At 41.4% G+C, this 21,994-nt stretch overlaps 1 protein-coding gene across 1 annotated transcript; it reads left to right on the plus strand.

Annotated features, from left to right (window-relative positions):
- Window positions 1-21,936, plus strand: trip11 (thyroid hormone receptor interactor 11). Its single transcript, XM_085342908.1, has 21 exons — window positions 1-585; window positions 3,620-3,696; window positions 4,594-4,704; window positions 5,019-5,321; window positions 5,437-5,505; window positions 5,589-5,754; window positions 5,968-6,294; window positions 6,487-6,524; window positions 7,113-7,211; window positions 7,452-7,652; window positions 7,976-11,014; window positions 11,163-11,303; window positions 11,617-11,810; window positions 12,228-12,391; window positions 12,573-12,676; window positions 14,655-14,754; window positions 15,798-15,879; window positions 16,461-16,575; window positions 19,304-19,423; window positions 20,234-20,378; window positions 20,468-21,936. The coding sequence occupies exons 1-21, from the start codon at window positions 447-449 to the stop codon at window positions 20,680-20,682; spliced, it is 5,949 nt and encodes a 1,982-aa protein (XP_085199034.1). The 5' UTR covers window positions 1-446; the 3' UTR covers window positions 20,683-21,936.
- Window positions 21,937-21,994: the final 58 nt, after the last annotated feature.

Below are 21,994 nucleotides of genomic sequence, written 5' to 3' on the forward strand. Positions count from 1 at the left end.
TCGCTACGGTCGAGTCGATAATGGCTGCAGTCGAGGTGGCACTTTTGGGTCGCTGTCGTGTTTAGACTTGCCAAAAAAACCGCTGAATATTCCTCTCAGGCTGACCGCAGACGACACAGACTCCAACATAAAGTCGTCATCTCAGGTATTAGCTGTCAGACTTCGATATTATGTCCGCCGGTCTTCAGGAACTACTTCGTGTGGACGACCAGCTGTCATTAGCCGGGTTGTGGGCTTGCTAAATGAGCTTCTGTCGGTTTGGAAAGCGACTTTGTCACGCAGGAAAGAAATTGGATTTTAGAATTTACGGGTCCCCCGTGGCTGAGAGTCTCCAGCTGAGCTTGATGAGCGAGCTAGCTGTATTATCTTTCGAGTCTACGCTAGGCTAGCTCCCCTGTCCTCCTCGGCCCTGCTTTGTTTTTGTTTGGTTTTTGTCTCCTCCGAAGATGTCATCGTGGTTGGGGGGAATCGGCTCCGGCCTCGGCCAGTCTCTGGGCCAGGTTAGCGGGAGTCTGTCATCTTTCACCGGGCAGATATCGAACTTTACCAAAGACATGCTGCTGGAGGGTGTAGAAGAAGTAGGAGGTAAGTTTGTTTGTGTTCCTGGTTTGATCCGTGCGATGTCCACATCACCTTTAGAGCACACCTGAGTGAGGCTTTTTCTACACGTGTAGGGACATGATTTTCAGTTTTGGTATATGTCCTATAACCTCACTCTAATAAACTGCTACTAAAGCTCATAAACGTCCAAAAGTAATCCCTCAAAAGTTTTGACTTGAAGTAACTGGTTATATTGCAGTGCATTTTCTAATTTTCAGATGTGACAGAAAGAGCAGAAATGCATAAATTGCTTGTTTTGCCTGACCCACACAAGATAATACTTGCCGAAATAGACATCATCACAAAGAAAATCTGAACTTTTTGGTGGCCTCTCAGCTCTGAATTATACTTTCACTGAGCATTTTGGATATGACACAACGGATAACAGACACAACTCACTTTTGTTGAAAGAAATTGAGAAAATAATATAGTACTGCACCGTGCTTATACAAACATTTATATCAGGATCAGAAACGAGTTGCACTGCCGCACAGCTCACTCTAACACCATCACAAACTTCAACTTGAAGTTGAATCATCTTCTTTGTATAAAGATTTAAACTTAACTGACATCACGATTACAGTAGCGCTGTTGTGTTAAAGTCTGTCATTTTCAGCTTAGTTTTGCTATAAATTGTCAAATCAGTGTGTAAATGTAGTTTACTTTGTTAGGTGCTTGGAATTAATCTCAAATGAGATATAGGCCATTTCCAATAAATAATAACATTAGTGCTCTACAGCAGCACATAATATAGACAGTGAAATACCTAGCTATGTATTAAACGGGGATGCATACCTTTCAAAATGGTGATTGATTCAAAATGCAGGATAAAATATAAACAAATTGGTTTATTAAAACTTCTGAAAGTTTATTAAGAGTTCTGAAAAATTTGAATTCAGTATCAAGCACAATATACAATGCAATTCAAAACTAAAAATTTAAAAAGGCCTGTCATACAAGTCTTTAGAAGTTCAAATAAGTTGCAAGCATTTCTGTATTCTTGTGTATTTACAGTAAAATATCTACGTATCTAATTAGACACCTGTGACTGTGAGTCCTCATTAGATGTAAAAAATCCCAACAACCCCCCCCCCCCCCCAAAACAATCCATACTGTGCTGTATATAATTATAGTTATGTGCTATTAGTCTATAAAAGTTAAACAACTTTTTTGATCTTAAAAGGAGCTCCTCTGTTTGGCACTGAATGAGTGGGACAGCTAGTATGATAACAGTGTTTGAGTTTTATATCCATTAGCAGTGAACTAAAAGTTCCAAAAGTTTCCAAATTGTTGAAGGGCTGAAACAGCCGCTGTGACTTACAGTGTAGGTTTTAGAGCATACTTGCATACTTGCATTCCCACACCACCACAGCACTATATTTAAGGTTGAGCTTCTGATAGACATGTGTTGACTGAAAGAACTCCTAGTTCCTGAAAAAGTAAAAATTTCCTTTTGTGTTTATTACACTCAAAATTTTCTCAATGGTACATTAAAGTCAGTAATATCTGAATTTAAAAATAATAATTCAGTTGTAAACCGACAGATAAATTCCAGGTGAGAGCAGCTGAATATGGACACATGGGTCGGAGAAACACAGCAGTTTACTTGTTGTAACACAAAAGTCTGTACCAGTGATTTTGGTGTGGTGCAGTTACAAAGGTGTCTCGTTTCAAACTGACTGTTGCCTGATTAGACTGATGGCTATTGTGCAGCATAATCTGCTATCAGAACATGGTCAGACTATCTTCAGTATTCAAGAACTAACTGTAAAGTAGATTCAGCTCTTTGTTTTAGAATCCTAAAGTGGATTTTTCCCTCTTATGCATTATGTTATTTTCCTGTTACACTACTGGATTATTCAGCTTTACCACTGGTTATTTATATTCCATGTAGACACATTCTTGTATGTTGAAACACATTAATTCCCCATCAGCCTTTGATTTTATCAACTGGAATTTTTTTATTTATTAATTTTTTTTACAAATGCATGTTACCAAATATGCGACTCGATTCACCTCTGAGGCTATCTGCGAAGTAAAAGCTCCAACTCTGAGTTCATTTAGGTGCAAACTTAAGCAAACATGGGCCCTGTTTTTCATTGTCAGCTGAGGTTTAGCAGCATATCGTCAACACTGATAGAGAGGCGTTGTTTGATTTCCGGAATTGCTCATATTTGGGTGTTCATATCTAGTTTTTGAACTCATCATCATTCACTAAATTGCTTCGTTGTTTACACCAAGAGTTAAACTGTAGTCGGTGTTTAACAATTTTCCTGTCAGTGTTGTTTTGAACTCATCAGTTGCTAGATATGAAAAAGGGAGCAAAGAGTCTGATTTTTTTTTTTAATATATTTTTTTACACTACTGCATAATATGAAAATACTGATTGCTGATTCGCCAATTTTGGGCATAGTACTAAAATGCAGTTATTGTAGAGATTGGATTAGAAGAGCCCCATCAACCTTACCCACTTAAACCCTGAAGTGTCATCTTACTAAAGCAAACAGTGATGAATGATAAAACACTGACAGAAAGAGAACTTTGGCCACAGATATCCAACTCACAGCTCCAGACAGAAACAAGAAGTGTGAATTGTTATCACTGCAGGAGGGACTTTTAAGTAAACTTTTATTGCTGGATCTTTAACTGAGGCTTGGTGTGAATGTTATGTGTTGGCTGAGATTCCTTCAGCTGTTAGATCACATAACTCAGACAAGATGGCGAGGAATGTTCAGCCTGCTCAGCCAAGCGTGTTTGTTTATCATGTGAGCAAGGTTAGGCTCCAGTTAGAATCACTTAAATGTGCTACATATACCATGATGAATAAAGCAGAAAAGCCCCTCTCAATACAAAGAAAAGTAATGCACAAGTGTGTTTTTACTGTGTTTATTGTAGTTGTATCATTAAAATGATGCAACAGATTTAAATCATGTGCTGCGTGATTTTTACATTGAGTCATGAATAATTTTGGAACTGCTACTTTTTTAAAATGTTTTTTTTCCCCCACATGCAACTACAGATGCTGCCACGGAACTGCAGGTTTCCAATTCCAAGTTGGCTGAAGTCGAGTCTGCTTTTGGTGTTCAGAAATCTGAGGTTAGTCTTTTTACTCTGCAATACTTTAAACCTTTCTGGCCACTTTCATAACAGGAAATGTGAAACTAATATTATTAACTGTGGGTTTGTTGTTTGGTTTGTCTGTTTTGCTCATACCCCAAGTCATCAAACTTCCATAATCATAGTTGAACTTTATCAGTACTATCGAACTATGTTTTAAAGATGGCAATAGGTCCTTCCTTAATGAATAAAAGTAGCAGCATTCTGTATTTTGTCTTCCTGCCAATTAAGATAAATAAGCCAACAGTGAATTTGACCTAGTAGCATGCACTGTCTCTAGGCTTCATATTGCTTTTCCTCTGTGACATTGAGCTCCCACAAAACTATTAAAAACACATTAGTGAAAAACATTGTTTGTATGCTTCTGTCTTACCATGACTCAAGCTATAGTTGACTTTGAGTCCCTCACACACTATCCTGCTGCTTTCACTACTCTTCCAAATGCATTGTAATCTGTGGCTAAATATAGCCCTGGGCAAATGTGCTACATTAGATCTTCCTTTTTGAGTAACAGTTGCTCAAAGCTACTGCTGTTCCCATCTGTTTTGTGGCCAGTATTTAACCCTATAAAAGCATAAGGCCATGTACTCTGTGATGTGCTTTTTATGGTCACAAACAGATTTAAGTCTCTGGAAGGATTAAATAAGCTTGGAGCTCAGTGCGACTGAAAAAAGTAGACAGAAAAGTTGTAAATAGACAGAAATGGGTTAATATTGTTGGTTTAGTTTTGGCGAAAATGCAGTATTTTAGTGTCTCTGAGATCCAATATGTCTGCCTTGTAGTTGACTGTGATCCCTGTAAAAGTTGTAAATACATTCTAATTTTCTGAATGTTTCTGTATTTCAGTCTTTACTCCTTGATATGTCTTTGTTGCAGCATGAGAGATTGCGAAAGCTTCATGCAGAGCTTGAGGAGAAGCTGGAGGCAGCGGAGATCCAAATCAAGCGTCAGTCTGCAGAATACAGGACCCTCCTGCAGCAGAAAGATGTATGTACATGTGAATTTAACAGTGTTGGCTTTAAGTGAGAAAAGATTGAAAAGTGGTTAAGACACATTATTTCAGTTTTAGATTTATTAAAAGGTTTTGTATGCACCAACATGTGAACCTTGTTTGCAGATGTGGCAATAACACTGGGAATTTATCTGCAATGGAAAGCTACTTATGAAAGGAATTTTAGCTCTAAATAGACATGTATGTCTAGCCTAAATCAAACTTGGCATTTGTGCTTTGTTAGACTAAGACAAACCCAGTTTCATTTGGAAGTCTTTTAGGGAAAGTCTTGTCATTTTTGTCCCTTCAGGTGGAGATCAGTCACCTGAAAGCTCGGCAGAGTGGGCTTCAAGAAGAAGTCCAGAAGCTACAGCAATCAGCCCAGTCTGCTTCAGCTGGCCCTGCGATGTTGCCCGTAACCACTACGTCATCGTCCACTACCACCTCTTCTGCTTCCTCTTTCCTGTCACGTCACCCAGGATCTCACCATGGCTTCCATGGTGAAGAAATGGACCTCAGCGACGTGATCTGGTCGCAGCAAGAGATCAACAGGCTGTCGACAGAAGTCATGCGTCTGGAGTCGGAGGTAGCACACTGGCGACGAATGTCTCAGGTAAGACTACAGAATAATTAAATGACTATGGAACAGATGGTTTTACCTTTTGAATATTTTTTTAAAAATAACCACATGAACACACTTTTTTTTGTTTGTTTGTTTTTTGTAACAGGCATCAACAGCAACAGGAGCTGGTAATGGCAACCACAGTGAGATTCTCAAGCTTCAAAGGACTATTAAGGTAAATGTTATGGTCTGTTATTGTTGTCTGTACAAATGATATTGCATTTTTCTAACTTTGCTGCTGTGGGATTTTCATTTCAGGAGCTTCGAGATGAGATGAGTCGTGAGGTGGATGAACACCAGCATGAACTTGCAGCTCTGCAAGATGCCCAGCGACAGAAGCTGGCAGATGTCACCCGGCGACACAGGCAGGAGCTGGCAGAGTACGAGGAGAGGATAGAGGAGCTGGAGGAACAGATTCAGAGTGGTCAGCTCATTTTTGGAATAACTGTGGGAAGCTTGGGCCATTAGAGAGTTTTGAGAGTTTATTGCAACAATGATCTGCTATGACCTAAATTCTTACAGTGTGTTAGAGCAAGGCACATATGTAAATGCATCTGATGTAAAATAGTTGTATCTCAGTCGCACAACTCTGGTGTCGCACACAAATTAAATTGGTCCTCTTAATAATTTTCTCCAGGTGGCGGTCAGCCCACCTCTGTGTCAGACACCTCCAAGCTGCATGAACTCCATCAAACCATACAGTCCCTGCAAGAAGCAGCGGAGCAGCATGAGAAGCAGCTGGCCGAACTGTCTGCCAATTTGGAGGAGGCACAGAAGATACAAGCCTCACTACAGCTTGAGAAGGATGATGCTCAGCAAGAGAATACCGGGCTCCTGCAGAACTACACGCGGCTGCAGGCTTCCGTGGCCGAGCTCCAGACACGAGTACAAGAGCAGGAGGGGAAGGCTTTGCAAAAAGCCCAGCTAGACCATGAGATCCAAATGTTAAGAAATAGCTTGGAAGGTATTCATTGTGTTAAATTATGGCTTATTCATATGGATGTGTTATCTGCTTAATTAACATTCTTTATTGATGTTGCAGCTATTGCTAATTCTATTTTTTATTGTAGGAACATGTAGATGCAGAAAATTGTCATAGGCGTCACATTTTAAGCCATTGCTTATCTGTATATTAACTCAAATGTCCACTTTCTAGCTGCAGAAAAGGAAATAGAGAGACTGAAAAACCTGGAGGTAAGCATGAAGATCAGCAATGTGCACATGTTTGCATAAACTGAGTGACTCTGGCTATAAAAGCAAAAACTGTATCTGTGTGCAAGTTTGGCTACCTCTCTTTTAATCTTGTCATCTAGTGATGTGCTGCACTGTTTCATGTGCTTATGCTGCTTTTTGTTTACACTGGATTTTCAATCCTGAACACTTTGTGATGGACTTCAGTCACATTGATTCAGCTTTCTTGTTGAAGATCATCACCGATGATAAGATTTGCGTTTCCAGCTGTGACTCAGATCAAACAGCAGTCTCAAGTGGAAAGCTTGCATTGTCTAAGCACAAAATCAACACATCAGGTCAGGAGTGCAAACAGGATCAGGCTTGCCAAATTTAAGGAGGTTGTGTACCATTCCTTTAAAAAAGAAAGAGGAGATCTAGTGCATGTCAAATGTGACACCAAAGAAAGGCGACCTTCAAAAGAGTTGCACAAGACGAAGACCTAAATGGGGACAACAGATACATTTAAATGGTGTGCAGTTTTTGCTTTTAATGGCTGGAGTCACCTTCATAGGCTTCTCCAATTAATTTAATGACTTATTTTAACTTTAGGCAGAACCAAAGGAAGAAGTCGAGCATGCAGACATCTTAGAACTGAACACCATTATTGGAGCACTGAGACAAGAAAAGGAAGACTTAGAACAAGAAAAGGTTTGTTTATATTGTACATAAATATTATTTTAGTCACCCGTGAACTTGTCGCATTAATTTATTTGAATTTTTTCTGTGTAATTGTGTCAGTTAGTGGTAAGAAGAAAAACAGTATTCAGTTAGACAACACAGTGTCACCAAAGAAAACCAAAAGGTGGTTTTGTTGATTGGTTCCTGCCAATAATGGGTTGCGGAAGGTACTCAGCCTCTGTAAGTAAGTTTCAGATTTTCTGTCCACAGCTTAATCTGCAAGAAAGACTTAAAGTGGCAGAAGAACAACTAGTCAGCAGAAATGAAGCCGAGTCTGATTTGGAGTCATTGGATGATTTGAAGGCAGAACTGGGGAGGAGAGAAAAGATCCTGAGAGCTACTGAGGAGGAGCGGGACACGCTGATGTCTGAACTGGAGGAACTAGACCAACAAAACCAGGAAGCTACACAGGTCTGCATGACTTTGGTGCTTTATCTCTTTGTTTATTTGTATTTCAGCAACTTATTTAGAGATATTGATATCAAGTGTCACATTTTAGCATCTCAGATTGTCATTTCTTGACACATTTTGGACTTTTAAAATTTTTTACTTGATTAGAAAAATGCACAATAAACAACTCAGCCTTTTCCTCAGCAGTTATATGAAGTCTGTATGGTTTACCCTGAAAAAACATCGTTTTGAAAAAACAAAACAAAAACTAAAATACAGTCCAACTTGACACAACAAAGCCCAACAGTAGAGACAACATTAACACTTTTGTTTTTCTACTTTAGCATATGATCTCAGTGAAAGAGCAGCTCTCTGGACAGCTGAAAGAGGCTGAGACAGAGCTGAAAAGAATGACTGCAGAGCTCAACACATCCAGTGACCAGAAAAGGGCACTTGAGCAAGAGCTGGAGACCCAAAAAGAGAAAATGAGCCAGAGTGCTTTTACCCTTAACGAGCTGCATATGGGAAAACAACAGTTGGAACGGACAGTGAAAGAGCTAAAAGACAAACTGGGACACTCACAGGAGCAGAGCCGGGATGCACGCAGAGAGGTCACCGAGCTAAAGAAGACCCTGCAGGAGAAAGAGGAGCTGTTATCTGCTGCTAAAGCAAAACTTTATGAAGGAGGGGAGAGAGCAAGTGAGGCACAGGGTGCTAATGAGGCGCTAGCAGAGAAGGAGAGAGAGTTGTCAGACCTCAGGAGAGAATTGGATGAGATGAGGTGCTCCCACGAGAAGGTGATGTCTGAAGACTATGAGTTGAAGGTGGAGAACAGGAGGTTCAAGGCGGACAATGAGCAGACCTTGGGTAAAGTGGAAGAACTAACCAAGCAGCTGAAGGAAAGCCAGGGTGTTCTGAACAGGGTTGTGAGGGAGAAGGATACTCGTATTGAAGCTTTAAAACTGGAGAAATACCAGCTCGAAGGTGAATTGACGCAGGCTGAGAACAAACTAAAAGAACAGGTAAAACAGTACCAGCAGACCATCGAGGAGTTAACTCGAGCTCGATCTATGGACGCCTCTGCTTTGCAGACTGAGCATGAACGTGCCATCAAACTAAACCAGGAGAAAGACATGGAGATTGCTCAGCTGAAAAGAGATGTGGAGCAGGTGGCAGCTGACCACAGAGACACCAATGAGATGCTATCGATCACAGTTGCAGGGCAGCAGCAGCTGACGGATTTGCTGCAAGAGAAAGATGTCTTTATGGACACTTTAAAACAAAATGCTGCAGATTTACAGACAGAGCTGGATAATAAGGTTTCAGTTTTCACCAAGGAAGTTGAAACGCTCAAACAGTCGCTAGATGAAAAGGATAAGCAGCTGGGAGGTATGAAGGAGGAGAACAGCCATCTGAAAGAGGAGATTGACCGCCTCAGGGATCAACAGAGCAGACCTCAACCTCTGGCTGAGCCCAGGACTCTGGACATCATCACAGAGCTGGAGACGGAGATCACCCAACTCAAATCCTCCCGTAATGCCCTGGAAGAGGAGGTCCAGACTCTGAGGAGAACCACTGAGGAACAGCAAGCTTCTCTACTTCTCTCTCAACAGTCTCTGCAGGCTCAGCAGAGCGAGATTGAACAGGCCCGTGCTCACCATCAGCAGACAACGCTAAACTATGACAGACTCATCCAGGCCAGAGACGAAGAGATAACCCGCCTCCAGCAAAATGTAGAGCAGCTTAGTGAGAGTCAGAGCAGAGCCAACTCTCCGTCTGTGCAGGGAGAGGTCATCTTGCAGGAGGAAAAGACTCAGACCCTAAATCAGGAGAATGGCAATGAGAAACACGACCTGTCTAAGGTAGATATAGAAAGACTGGTGAGGGGCATCAAGGAGAAAGAGACTGAGATCACCCAGCTTAATGAGAAGAACCTCTCACTGACCAGGCAGCTGGATCAGCTGGTGGTTTCTCGTGATGAAGTGGGAAAACTCTCACAGATGATCATGCAGAAGGACCTGGAAATTCAGGCACTTCATGCCAGAGTTTCCATGGGAGGCGGACACAGCCAGGATGTCATGTTCTTACAGCAGCAGCTACAGGCATACGCTGTGGAGAGAGAGCAAGTGATTGCCGTGCTTAACGAGAAGACCAGAGAGAACAGCCAGCTTCGGTCCGACTATCACCGCCTCATGGATATCATGGCCGGAAAGGAAGCAGCCCTGTTGAAGCTTCAGCAGGAAAATCAGCGCCTCTCTAACATGAGCGATCCCTCGGGAAGCCAGGAGATGTTCAAGGAGACCATCCAGAATCTGTCTCGAATTATTAGGGAGAAGGACATAGAGATCGATGCCTTGACCCAGAAGTGCCAAACGCTGGTGACCGTACTGCAGTCCTCAGGAGGAGAGCCCGGTGCTGGCTCTGGAGGGGTCAGCAGCAACCAGTTTGAGGAGCTACTGCAGGAGCGGGACACACTGAAGCAGCAGGTGAAGAAGATGGAGGAGTGGAAGCAGCAGGTCATCACAACAGTCAAGAACATGCAGCACGAGTCGGCTCAGCTGCACGAGGAGCTGATCAAACTGCAGAGTCAGGTTTCTGCCGACAGTGACTGTAGCTCAAAGCTCTCAGTGGACTACGCTCGACTGGTCCAGAATTACGAGCAGAAGGAAAGGAGATTGGGAAGTCTGAGTCTGGAGCTCGCACAGGTTCAACAAACTATTACCCAGCTCAGCAGCACAAAGGATGTCCTGTTAGGTAAACTGGACAGCGTCACACAGACACCTGAAGTCACAGCCACTCAGTGTAGTGGCTCTTCTCTCAGTACTGATGCTCCAAGCCATCAGCCAGATTCTGCTGTAAAAGATGAGAAGATGCAGCAAGAAGTTGTTCAACTAAAAGCACAGTTGACTGAGAAAGAAAACACGATCAGGACTCTTCAAGAAAACAACCACAGACTCTCCAACTCCGCGTCTGCCTCAGAAAGCGAGCAGCGAAGTCAGGCAGAGGAGGCTCGACAGGTCAGAGAGAGACTGGAGGCCTTGCAGAGGTCTGTGAGGGAGAAAGACTTGCTCATCAAAAGCAAAGGAGACCAACTAGTTCAAGTAAGTGAAGCACTGCGTAACCGTGAGAATGACAACGAAGTTCTGAAGCAGGCGGTGACCAACCTCAAAGAGCGTGCGCTCATTCTTGAGATGGACGTGAAGAAGCTAAAGGAAGAGAATGAGCTGGTTGCTGCACGCTCTCGAGAGAAAGAGTCAGAGTTTAGAGCTCTGCAGGAAACTAACATGCAGGTTTCCCTCCTGCTACGAGAGAAGGAGTTTGAACTGAGTGCGATGAGCGAGAAGGCTGCCACTGTGGAGAAACTGCTCAAAGACAAAGAGCAGGTCAGTAACTTTTTTTTTTTGGTAGTTGAATTTATACTGACGCATTTTAGTAATGAAATGTATCCATCAGCGTCATTTTAGACAGGAAACTTTGTCATTTATTCTTTCAAAATTTGTTTATGATTTACTGTTTATTGCTCTCTTGTAGGGTAGATCTGGTGAGCTGAATCAGCTCCTGAACGAAGTGAAGTCCATGCAGGACAAAGCTGTGGCATTTCAGCAGGAGAGGGATCAGGTGATGATGGCACTCAAGCAGAAGCAAATGGAGACTGCGGCATTACAGTCTGAGGTAAAAGAACGATATTCACCCATGGCCCTTAATTTTACTTGTGGTATTGTAACTTCATATGGAACCCTCCAGGTTACCAAGTTTAATTATCAGGCATCATTATACATGCTCTGTTTTCATTCATTAAATACTCAGACTATTGCAGTATAGAATCTCTGCTTCATCATGTCGCTCAACCATTGTGTATATATACCCTATAACTGTATAGTCAAGTAAATACTTAGTCTGTTGATAATAACACATGGCTGCTTCAAATTAAATGGCACTCTGCTGAAGCTATCTTTTTTGTTTTTGTTTGTTTGATTGTTTACAGCTCCAACATGTGAGAGACAAAGAGCACCGCCTAAACTTGGAGCTAGAGCGGTTGCGTAATCACCTGTTGGAGATTGAAGATTCATACACGAGAGAAGCCCTCGCTGCAGAGGACAGAGAGACAGAGCTGCGCAGGAAGGTGGCTCTGCTGGATGAGAGACTGGCGACATCCTCAAGTGCTGTGGAGAGTGCCAGGTTAGCATAAAACTAATGTGTGTTTTAAAATGTTTGATTAAAGACTGATAAAATCACCAGGAACTCTTCGTTATTTACTGTAATTAGTTCAGGTATTTTCTTTATGTATATTGCACTTTGTTCTCATTGACAAGGAAGCGGAAATGCATAGAAATAACACATCTACAGTAGGCTTTCCTCACCCTTGACCTTTTTACATAACATGTTTAAACCTGGTAGGATCAAATATTTTTTGTCAAACTAAAATGTTGTTTGTACCACTAGTTGACAGCTAATTATTTACTGATTATAAAACTGTGTTACTTTCACTTGGATCCAACATTGCTGTTTACCTTAAAATAATTTTGCATGAAAATGTTTTAAAATTATTTGTGTCATTCTTTTTGTGTTTCTACTTACCCGTCCTCTCTCTTCCAGCCAACAGGCCAGCATGCAGGTAGAGTCTCTGCAGGAGCAGTTAAATGGGGTGGTGAAGCAGAGAGACGATGCGCTGGTCCAACTCAGAACCTCTCAGGAACAAGTCAACCAGTATGCAGTATCACTCTCCAACCTGCAGATGGTGCTAGAGCAATTCCAACAAGGCAAGTTTGAGGGCTTCAAAGAGATCTTTGCTGTTTAGACCAGACTCGAGCAGGATAAGTGTGTCTGTTATCCTGGAATATTTAAAACTGTGTTTTCCTCATAGCACTTTACAGTTGGTGTACCCGGCAATGCCTTTTTTGATTACTTTTAGTAATACTTTTATCTGCATTTCTCCGACAGAAGAGAAAGCCATGTACTCGGCAGAACTTGAGAAGCACAAGAAGGAGAAAGAGGAGTGGAAAAGAAAAGCTCTGAAACTGGAGGACCAAGCTTCTGCTCTCCAGGTAAACCAGCAACCAATCACCTGTCAGAGAATCATTTCTGTGATTAGCATCAGTAGCGCTATTTTCTTCTTCTTCTTTTTTTAAGTTGCTAGATATCAGAATTTCATATACCGTATTTTCACGACCATAAGGCGCACTGTGCTAAAAGGCGCAGTCTCAGTTATGTGTGCCCTTACTGTATTTAACACACACATAAGGCGCACTGGACCATAGGGCGCATACAAGTACCGTATGCGTATTTAAAAATAAAGCGGGAGCAACCCTGAATTCGGTACCTTACTCACATTTCTATTGCCGGTAATCGTCATCATCAACAACACACAAGCATACAAGTGTGCGTATTTAAAAATAAAGCAGGAGCAAAACAAAGTTTGGTACTCACATTTTTATCATCAATCAAACCCATCGAAGTCCTCATCCTCTGTGTCTGAATTGAACAGCTGCGCTAAATCTCCATCAAACATGCCAGGTTCACTGTCTTCACCGTCAGAGTCACTTTCCGTGCCGTGCAGCTCCTCGGAAACGATGCCGGCTTTTGCGAAAGCTCGAACAACAGTGCCAGCAGACATGTTAGCCCAAGCATCTACAATCCATTGGCAAATTGTGGCGTAACTCGCCCGGCGCTGCCTTCCACTCTTAGTGAAACTGTGGTCTCCACCGGTCATCCATCGCTCCCAGGCCGCTCGCAGCCTTACTTTGAACGGGCGGTTCACACCGATGTCCAGCGGTTGGAGTTCCTTTGTCAGGCCTCCCGGAATGACAGCAAGCTCACCGTTCATTTGTTTCACTAGTTTTTTCACATCGGCTGTGAGATGGGCACGCATAGAGTCACAGATCAACAGCGATGGTGATGCGTGGAAAAAACCACCTGGTCTCCTTACATACACCTCCCTCAGCCACTCTTTCATCATTTCCTCATCCATCCAGCCCTTTTCATTTGCCTTAATGATGATTTCTGCTGGAAACTTCTCTTTAGGCAAAGTCTTTCGCTTAAAAATCACCATAGTTTGAGTTTCTGTCCATTAGCATGGCAGCCAAGCACAACAGTAAAAGAAGACTTTTCATACCCCGTTGTGCGTATCGCTACCGTGCTGGTCCCCTGCTTCTCCACAGTGTGACTCACCGGGATGTCAAAAGTGATCGGGACCTCGTCCATGTTAGTGATGTGGCTGGGCTGGATGTTTTTGTCACCGATGTGTTTGCTGCAGTAGGAGCGGAAGATGGCCAGCTTTTCCTTATAATCCGCTGGAAGTTGCTGCGCTACCGTAGTCCTGGTCCGGATGGAAAAATGGCACCGTTTCATAAAACGAAAGCACCAAGACGGACCTCCTTGGAAATGTTCAATGTTCATCTCTTCAGCTAGTGAAACTGCTTTTAGCCGAATGGTGACCGTCGAAACGCTTCTCCCGCTCGCGCTTTGCTCGATGATCCACCGCTCGAGTCTTTCCTCCAACTCGAGCCACCTCGCCTTATGTCCGCGGAAACTCAGCTGCGTTTTCTTGACCTGCCGGAGCTTGTTTTCCAGCTTCCTCCATTTGCGAACCATCGATTCGTTAATCTTAAATTCTCTCGCCGCTGCTCGATTTCCATGTTCCTCCGCGTAGCTGATGGCCTTCAGTTTAAACTGTGCTTCGTAAGCGTGTCTCTTTGCCATTTTCAGGGTTGTTAAAACAACGATGTCCTGCATAATGCACATACCTGTTCTTTTATACAGGTATGTGCGATTGTCCCGGTATATACGATCAACGCCCACACTTCACCCTTTAACGTTCTCATGGTGTTCTCTACTACGTCCTCCTTACAACACATAGGGCGCACCGCGCTATAGGGCGCGCCGCACTTTTTGAAGAAAATCTAAGACTTTTAAGTGCGCCTTATGGTCGTGAAAATACGGTAATCTTTTGAAGACGGTGGATGTCACACTTTAATAAAAATCAGTAAGACAAACGTTATGTAACGCTGTAACTTTCTCTGTCAGATAAACCTGGATGAAGCCAACGCTGCTCTAGATTCAGCATCTCGTCTCACGGATCAGCTCGATCTGAAGGAGGAACAAATTGAGGAGCTGAAAAAACAAGGTGAGCTTCAGCCAAGCACTTTCACCTACTGACTTAAACATGTCTTTATTTTATTTTTTTATTTTTTTTAAAAATCTCAACTATAAATGTTGTGTTAATGGTGTCTTTATCAGACTGTATAAAGCACAGCTTTCCAGTTTTACTGAAAAATGTGAGGTTGCAGTAAAACTGCTGTCGGTTTAAAGATCACAGCACTTTGTAAATATCGTGTGGAAGGCATCTACCTGCCAGCCTTTGAAGAAACACTTACTTCCCTTGCATAGGCCAAGAAAAGGACCAAATGAGTGAAACTGTAATTCTCTGAAGTGGGAAGCCATTCGTTGTTTCACACTCTGCAGCAGATTTCATTCCTATCAGATATGACCATTACATCACAGCAAATTCTCAGACTGTTGTTTTTTTCCTTACTGCTCTCTGGCTGTTCAGACTTTGTCCAGACCTGATACGAGGCGCTATATTTTCTTTACAAATCAGTCACCTATATGAAAATTTACATTGTGTCTAAAAATAGTTGATTAACTTTGAGAACGCACTGAACAGTTGAGCTTTGGTATGTCTGTGGAGCATTGCTCTGTCATTTGAACCACAGATTAACATATCTGAGATTCAGAAAAGTAAATAGCCTGAAATCTTTGTAAATCCAGATCTTTTTGCAACACTAACAGCTTGTTGAAAGTTTTTCTGACTCATTTAAGACTTTGCCAAACATTTTTTTGCACTGTATTTTCCACCTTAGCCAGAAAACATACACATTTTTATTTTTTGTTGTTGTTGTGTTATCCTAATTTCCTACAAAATAGTACAATTTATTGCTTGTCATTTGCCATTTGTTGTTACATCTGTTGATAAACGGGAGAGAAAAATGTTGTATTTGTGCAGTCGTTGTTATATTTTTAATCAAGAAGGATTAGAGGAGTCTGTAACTTGTGTCACTGTGGTTTCACTGCAGATGTTGAAACACAAGAGGCACAAAGTGGCCCATGTGCAATAGAGGCCTGAACATTACTGTTAAAGTTGTCGCTCTGTTTGTGTCCATGCTGCAGTGGATGTGAGGCAGGAGATGCTGGAAGAGGCACAGAGGAAACTCATGAACCTTTTGAACAGCACAGAGGGTAAAATAGACAAGTAAGTTTCAAGTGCATTTCTGTTAAATATTAGTTCCAGTTTATTTAGATTATGATCACATTTTTCCATTGTTTTTAATGGATTATTATAAAATCCTCAGGTAGATTTCCCACTTTCAAGTTCTCATTTTTTTAACTGTGAAATTGAGAAGATCAAGCTTATGATTGAAGCAGTTTGTTCCCATTTAGGGAAAACCAGGTGAATCAAACTAAACCTTTTCTGTTAAACTGAAGTGATTGAATCCTTTTTTTTTTCTAGCTTGAAAAAAATACTTTCCATCTTTAGCAACATAAATCCCTCCAAATTGTACTAAGTTCACAGAAACTGGATTATTTTAGAGATACGTGGTCTTAAAGGATTGCAGCAATTATGGAAAAGAAATGTACCCTTCTAGCCACTCTAGTGTTTAGTGCTATAAATAAGCTTTGATGAAGATTGATGCATTTTGAATTTAGGTATTGTTCATGCAGCTGCATAAAAATGGATCATAGCCACATCTTTGGGTTTTTTTGTTGTTTTTTTTTAAAACCTTGAAATTACATCATCAGTCAGCATTGTTGCCCATGTTGTTCTTTCTGCAGGGTCCTGATGCGTAACTTGTTCTTAGGATACTTCCACACACCCAAAACCAAGCGTGCCGATGTGCTGAAGCTCATGGGAAGTGTCTTGGGTCTAAACCGAGAAGATGTTGAAAAGGTGAGAGATTTCTGGACTGACAATAATCATTTTGTTTCATTGATTTTTTTTTTTTTTTTTTTTTGCACAAAGTCCAATTACCTAAAAGGTTGGTAAGCATTGTTGATAAAGAAAAGACACCAATGCGACAGCGTCTGTCTGGTAGCAGCTGGTTTGCTTCTCTTAAAACTCTGAATTAGTAGAAAACCAAAAAATGAAAGTCTGTTTAATTAAAAATAAAACTGACTCTTTAACATCCTTATGCTTCCTGCAGTAATCACTAAAAGGTCTTGAATATTGGTTATTTGCCAAATTAATTAAGTGTTTAAAGATTTATACGTGCAAAATTCTCGACCCACCCTTCATCATTTCATATTTTCCTTCCAAGGAGTTAGTTTGTAATTATTTTAAAATGCTCTTGGGCAATAATTCTCCAGTAATCTAAAGGCCTTTCAAAGTTTTTCTTTGGACATCAGCTGCCTTTTTTTTTTTTTTTCTTCAATCATTTTCAGTCCTTGTATCTGAACATTTTCAGAGGAATGTATTTGTGTGTATATGTTTGTTTAGCCACTTCACACTGACCTATGAACCATTATAGCATTATAAGGTACCTAATTCAAGGGATGAACTAGTTTTGTCTACACATTACAGGCAATTCAACAAAGCAGTGTCTTTAGACATTTTGTTACTAGCAGTATTTGAAAGTCATGTCTTTAAGAAATGGGAAAAGAAATCGAGCAAAGGCCTGACACATGACACATGGCTCTTTTGTTGATCCATCTACTGTTCACTGAAGCCTCATCAGATTGGCCTCTTGTCTACTGTGGGTTCCCAAACACTCACACATGAACTCATCTTTTCACTATTATTATTATATTTACACTTTATACTCCAGCGAGGTGTGTTTCACTCTTATGTGCATTCATAGACTCATCAGCTAGCTGCTGTCGGTACTTCCATGAGTGTCCATGCCTAACATGCTACTGCATAAATAGATGAGGTTGATTAAAAGATCGGCGACAGCTGTGCCACTCAGCTTTTCCTTAACACTGAACCTCTGAACCTTCCTCTCCACATCTCCTCCTGTAGCCGAGCCAAAACCACACCCGCCACCACAGTCTCAGTGGAAATGTGAATGTCAAGAATTCATTTTTTAAGGAAGGGAAAGGGGGAGAAAAGGATGAGGTTTGCCAAATTACACAAGAATTGGACTGAAAATCAGTAACAACAGGTCTTATGGAGTGATGAAATTTGATTTTTTTTGGCTCAGTCATCAACAATAAGTACAGAGAAGGTCAGAAGAGCGGAACAACAGTGAGTGTCCACAGCCATCTGTGAAACACAGTGGAGGCTCTGTCATGGTTTGGGGCTGCGTTTCAGGCAGTGCTGTCGGGGATCTTGTCACAATTGATGAAATAATGATAACAGGAAAGTTGCATATGCAAAGTCCAGCAGGCTTGAGTTTGTGAGCATCTCCTTCCACGTGGGATGATGGGACTCCCAGACAGCACTTACAGAGGGAGACGAATGTAGCAGTAGGAAAAATAAAAGGAGAATTTCTGCAGAAGCCGTAGGAGGAAAAAAAAAAAAGAGCCTTCTGTACTCCCTCTTCCATCAGTATTTTAAAAAGATTCTCCAGCGACACCTTTTTCTGTAGAAGAAACTCCAGCAAGTTCAGTTTAAAATGAGTCAAATATTAATTGCAGCAAAATTGCACCTGTGTAGTATTTTTAAATGTTGCACCGTTAACGCTGCGTTGGCACACTTGGCAAAAACATTTACTTATGTCAGCTTCACAAAATGTTACATTTATGTCAGGCTGATCAATATTAGTTTAGTTCAGTGGCTGATTCCGTTATTTGCGTTCTCCGTCACAGGTCACACTGACACTCTGTCAACAGGCCTTTTTTACATTTTTGACAGGATGAATTGGGTAATGATGTCCTTCAGATATCGTTCAGTCAACTACAAAGTTGTCCAACAGTTTCTTTTGACTCCAGCAGTCCCTGAAAATCCTCTCGGAGCTCAGCCCTGGAAAAAAAAAAACATTTTCTTGTCCAGATCTTGAAGTACTCTGGCGCGATTCCCACAGGGCTCCCGCCAGAGTACTCCAAGTATATTATCCAACCCTCCTAAAAGAAAACAGATACAGAGTGAGGGGCAATGCGATTAAAACTCCTCAGAAAAGCCATTTTATTGTGTTGGAAATCATTCTGCTTTTTTTTTCCTCATCCCTTCTTCATTTCCTGTTAATGCTATTTAAATTTTCCACTCAACTCGTGTTTATGGGAGCCAAGTGTCCCACAAAACCAGGCAAGTTTTCAGAATCTGTCTCTGTAGAGAAGCTAACCCCCTTTCTTGTCCCCTTTTTAAGTCTTATGCTGTCATCCATAAAGTCTATATGGGTTCTGTCCAGTTAAATCCTGCCAGAGAACTGATGATTCTGATTAGGTAGGACTGTGTGACAGTGAGTAAAGCTTCTTCTACAAACTGTGGACTTGGAGTGAGTGACAGGGGGTAACTTTCCAGAAAGTTTTGGCAAGCGCTGTAAGGGGGAAAAAAACTTTGTGACAAAAGAAAATCCCAAAAAGTAGCCTGAATCATCAGTGTCACCTTTTCTTTGCCAGCACTGTTCATCCTTGTGCTTGTTTAAATAAGAATTAAGTCTATTTTGTGTATTTGATCATAGCAAATCGGTGTATTTCTTCTAAATATCCCAAATATTTATCTGCACTTCTCCTACCTGCAGATGCTGGAGGACAGGGGCCACGGTGTTACTGGATGGGTATCGAACTGGTTGGGAGGCAGAGGAGCACAAAGTGTCCCAAACACTCCACAGAGACCCACCAGTGGCCAAGGGCTCAACTCTGTAAGACATGATTCACAGTTCTCACTGTATATATTTAGCCCTGAAGAATAGAACCCAGCCCAACAGTTCCTTAAACTGTCTTTCATCACCATGCAGTGTAGCACTGACACAGGATTCATTAAAGAGAAATACTGACAAGTGTTCTGTACTTAATAGCCACCATTACAATTAGTCTCAAACAAAATCAATAAATAACGAAAAGTCATGATTCTGGCAGAAGACCACACATGGACCCACAAACCCCCAGTCCTACTATTTTTTTTTTTTTTTTTTTTTTTTACATGACTTTTTAGTTGTTTTAAACAGAAAACAGTCCGCAGACTTGATCCAGGGTCTTAACTTCTAAAATGTCCTCAAAATGTATAGAACGTGCAGTGGTAGAGTACACAAACGAGACAACGTTCCTCCACGACCATGGTGCCACATATGACATATAACACACAATCAACACAGGACTACATGAAGTGCAATGTGCAAAAATTGCAAAAAAAACAAAGACAGTGCAACACCAGACAGAACAGAATGATATAGAAATGTGCAAAAGGCTGAGATGATAGCAACAATTATAAATAAAACCCTTTACAACACAAAACTGCTTTTTAGCAAAATAAATGCTTTTTAATATTAGTGCTTGTGAAGAATCCACATTTAAAGAATAAGAAAACAAGTTTCTTTTTGAAAATTTCATCTTATTTTTTACCAGGATGCTACTGTGATGCTAGCTCTTTACTTTGGTTTTCAGGAAGAATTTCCCCATTTGGCTCAGTAAAATATCTCATTCACTCGCTGTCATGTTCCTTGTTGTTGCAGTCCTTCTCAGAGATGTTTGTGAAATTTCTGGAGATGGAGTCGACTCCTTCTCTGCCTGCACCAAAGCTTCCGGTTCATGACATCAAGCCTCTGAGCGCCCCACCCGCGGGAAGAACCAGCAGCGGCACTTCCAGCATGGCCGCAGGTAAATGGCCCACTTAAAAGAAAAACACTTGCTTCTTATTTCCTTTCATGCATCCAGCTTTATTTAAATTTAAGCCTCTTTCTTCTCAGGGGCTCCAGTTTCCCAGAAGCGAGCCGGTGATTCCAATCCGTTCCTGGCCCCTCGCTCTGCAGCGGTGCCTCTGCTGGCTGGTTCCGGCTCTGGGGGCCCAGGAGGCCACCTGCTGATGAAGCCCATCTCTGACACCCTGCCCACCTTCACTCCTGTGCCGGTCTCAGCTGAGGCCAGCGGTGGAGCCGTGCTCAAAGACTTGTTAAAGCAGTGATCGGCCCTGTGAGGAGTGCAACACAGATGTCTTAATTTAGCCAACACAAGTTTTACACTACAAAGACTGAGATTTTGGAGCAGATCTGCTTCTTTTTGCTGCTTTCTTTACTTTCTGCAAAAATAAATGAGCAGAGCGTTCACAAAGGCTTAATGTCACTATTTCGGGGAGATGATTAAAACGGAAGTTCTTTGGTTTTTTTAGATTCTGTTTCACTTGCAATTACTGTTCTATGCAACAGACTCTCCCTTTACACACCAGTGAAAGTGTTTCCCACTCAGAATTATTGATAAGTGATCAATGATGAGACTACCTTCAAAAACGATGCAGGATCGGAGCATTTTAAAGTTTTGAGTCATTCAGAGTGAGAATTTTCAAAGATCTGGTCATCTGAGTTACATTATGATTTTTATTTATCGCACCACATCTGAACACAAGTGACCTTTTTCAGCTCCGTCTGCGCAGTACAATACAAGTGGGCTGAATCTAGTCATCACCTCTGTTAGCAAGAGGAAACACGTCCTTCACAGGACAACTTTTTATTTGTTGAATACTTTTATTTTTCTTTTCAACAATGCAGTGAGCTGTTTCTTATCCAGGACTCGCCTGAAACACTCTGGCAGCAGCAGCCTGCATAGAGATTTATGTGGTTCAGTACATCTGTTAAAACCATAAAGACATTTCTGCAGAAATCTTGTCTTTTCCAGACGGCTAGACTGTGATATGCAATAAGCGTTGTAATTATGGCTATAACTGCTGACTGTGGTTGATCGGAAGCTTGAGACTGCTCTTATGTTTAAGTACAGTACTATTATATAGTTATATATATGTGTAAAAATGGGTGGTGTTATTTTGTTTTCTATTTATAGGCACTGAGGATGTTGTGGAAGTAAAAAGTGCCTGTCTTTTTTCCTAATTTCATAGTTGTATAATCAGGATTGTAAAAAATAATATAAAAAAATATATATTTACAAAATTGCACATTTAGAAGGACCACAGTAGCGGAAGCTGCTCTACATTTTTGTATAGACATCAATCAGCTGCTGCAGAAGGAATGTTACAGGGCTTCTCCAGGTGTAATGATTAAATGTACAAACTGTAAATCCTCCTTGAAAATAATTTTTGTAGATGTAAAATCTGAAACACTTGGGCGTCTAAAAGGAGTCGGGTTGCCTCGGACTTTGATGAGCTTTACTTAAGTTTAGTACCCGTGAATTAATTGGAATTTTATCATCAAATAAAGGTACCACTGCTGACCCCATGTTTGTGTGCATCTTGTCATTTTTACCGTTTTTTGCTTTGTTTTTTTAAA

This window comes from Diplotaxodon limnothrissa, linkage group LG19 (assembly GCF_057381915.1).
Source record: "Diplotaxodon limnothrissa isolate DT_005_m linkage group LG19, D_limnothrissa_male_GT1.1, whole genome shotgun sequence".
Taxonomy (NCBI): domain Eukaryota; kingdom Metazoa; phylum Chordata; class Actinopteri; order Cichliformes; family Cichlidae; genus Diplotaxodon; species Diplotaxodon limnothrissa.

Excerpts from the sequence above, each read along its gene's own strand:
- trip11 (XM_085342908.1), top strand. The coding sequence starts at position 447 with ATGTCATCGTGGTTGGGGGGAATCGGCTCCGGCCTCGGCCAGTCTCTG. Across the intron at positions 14,755-15,797 it reads TGAGGAGCTGAAAAAACAAG|TGGATGTGAGGCAGGAGATG; the intron begins GTGAGCTTCAGC and ends TCCATGCTGCAG. Across the intron at positions 16,576-19,303 it reads ACCGAGAAGATGTTGAAAAG|ATGCTGGAGGACAGGGGCCA; the intron begins GTGAGAGATTTC and ends TCCTACCTGCAG.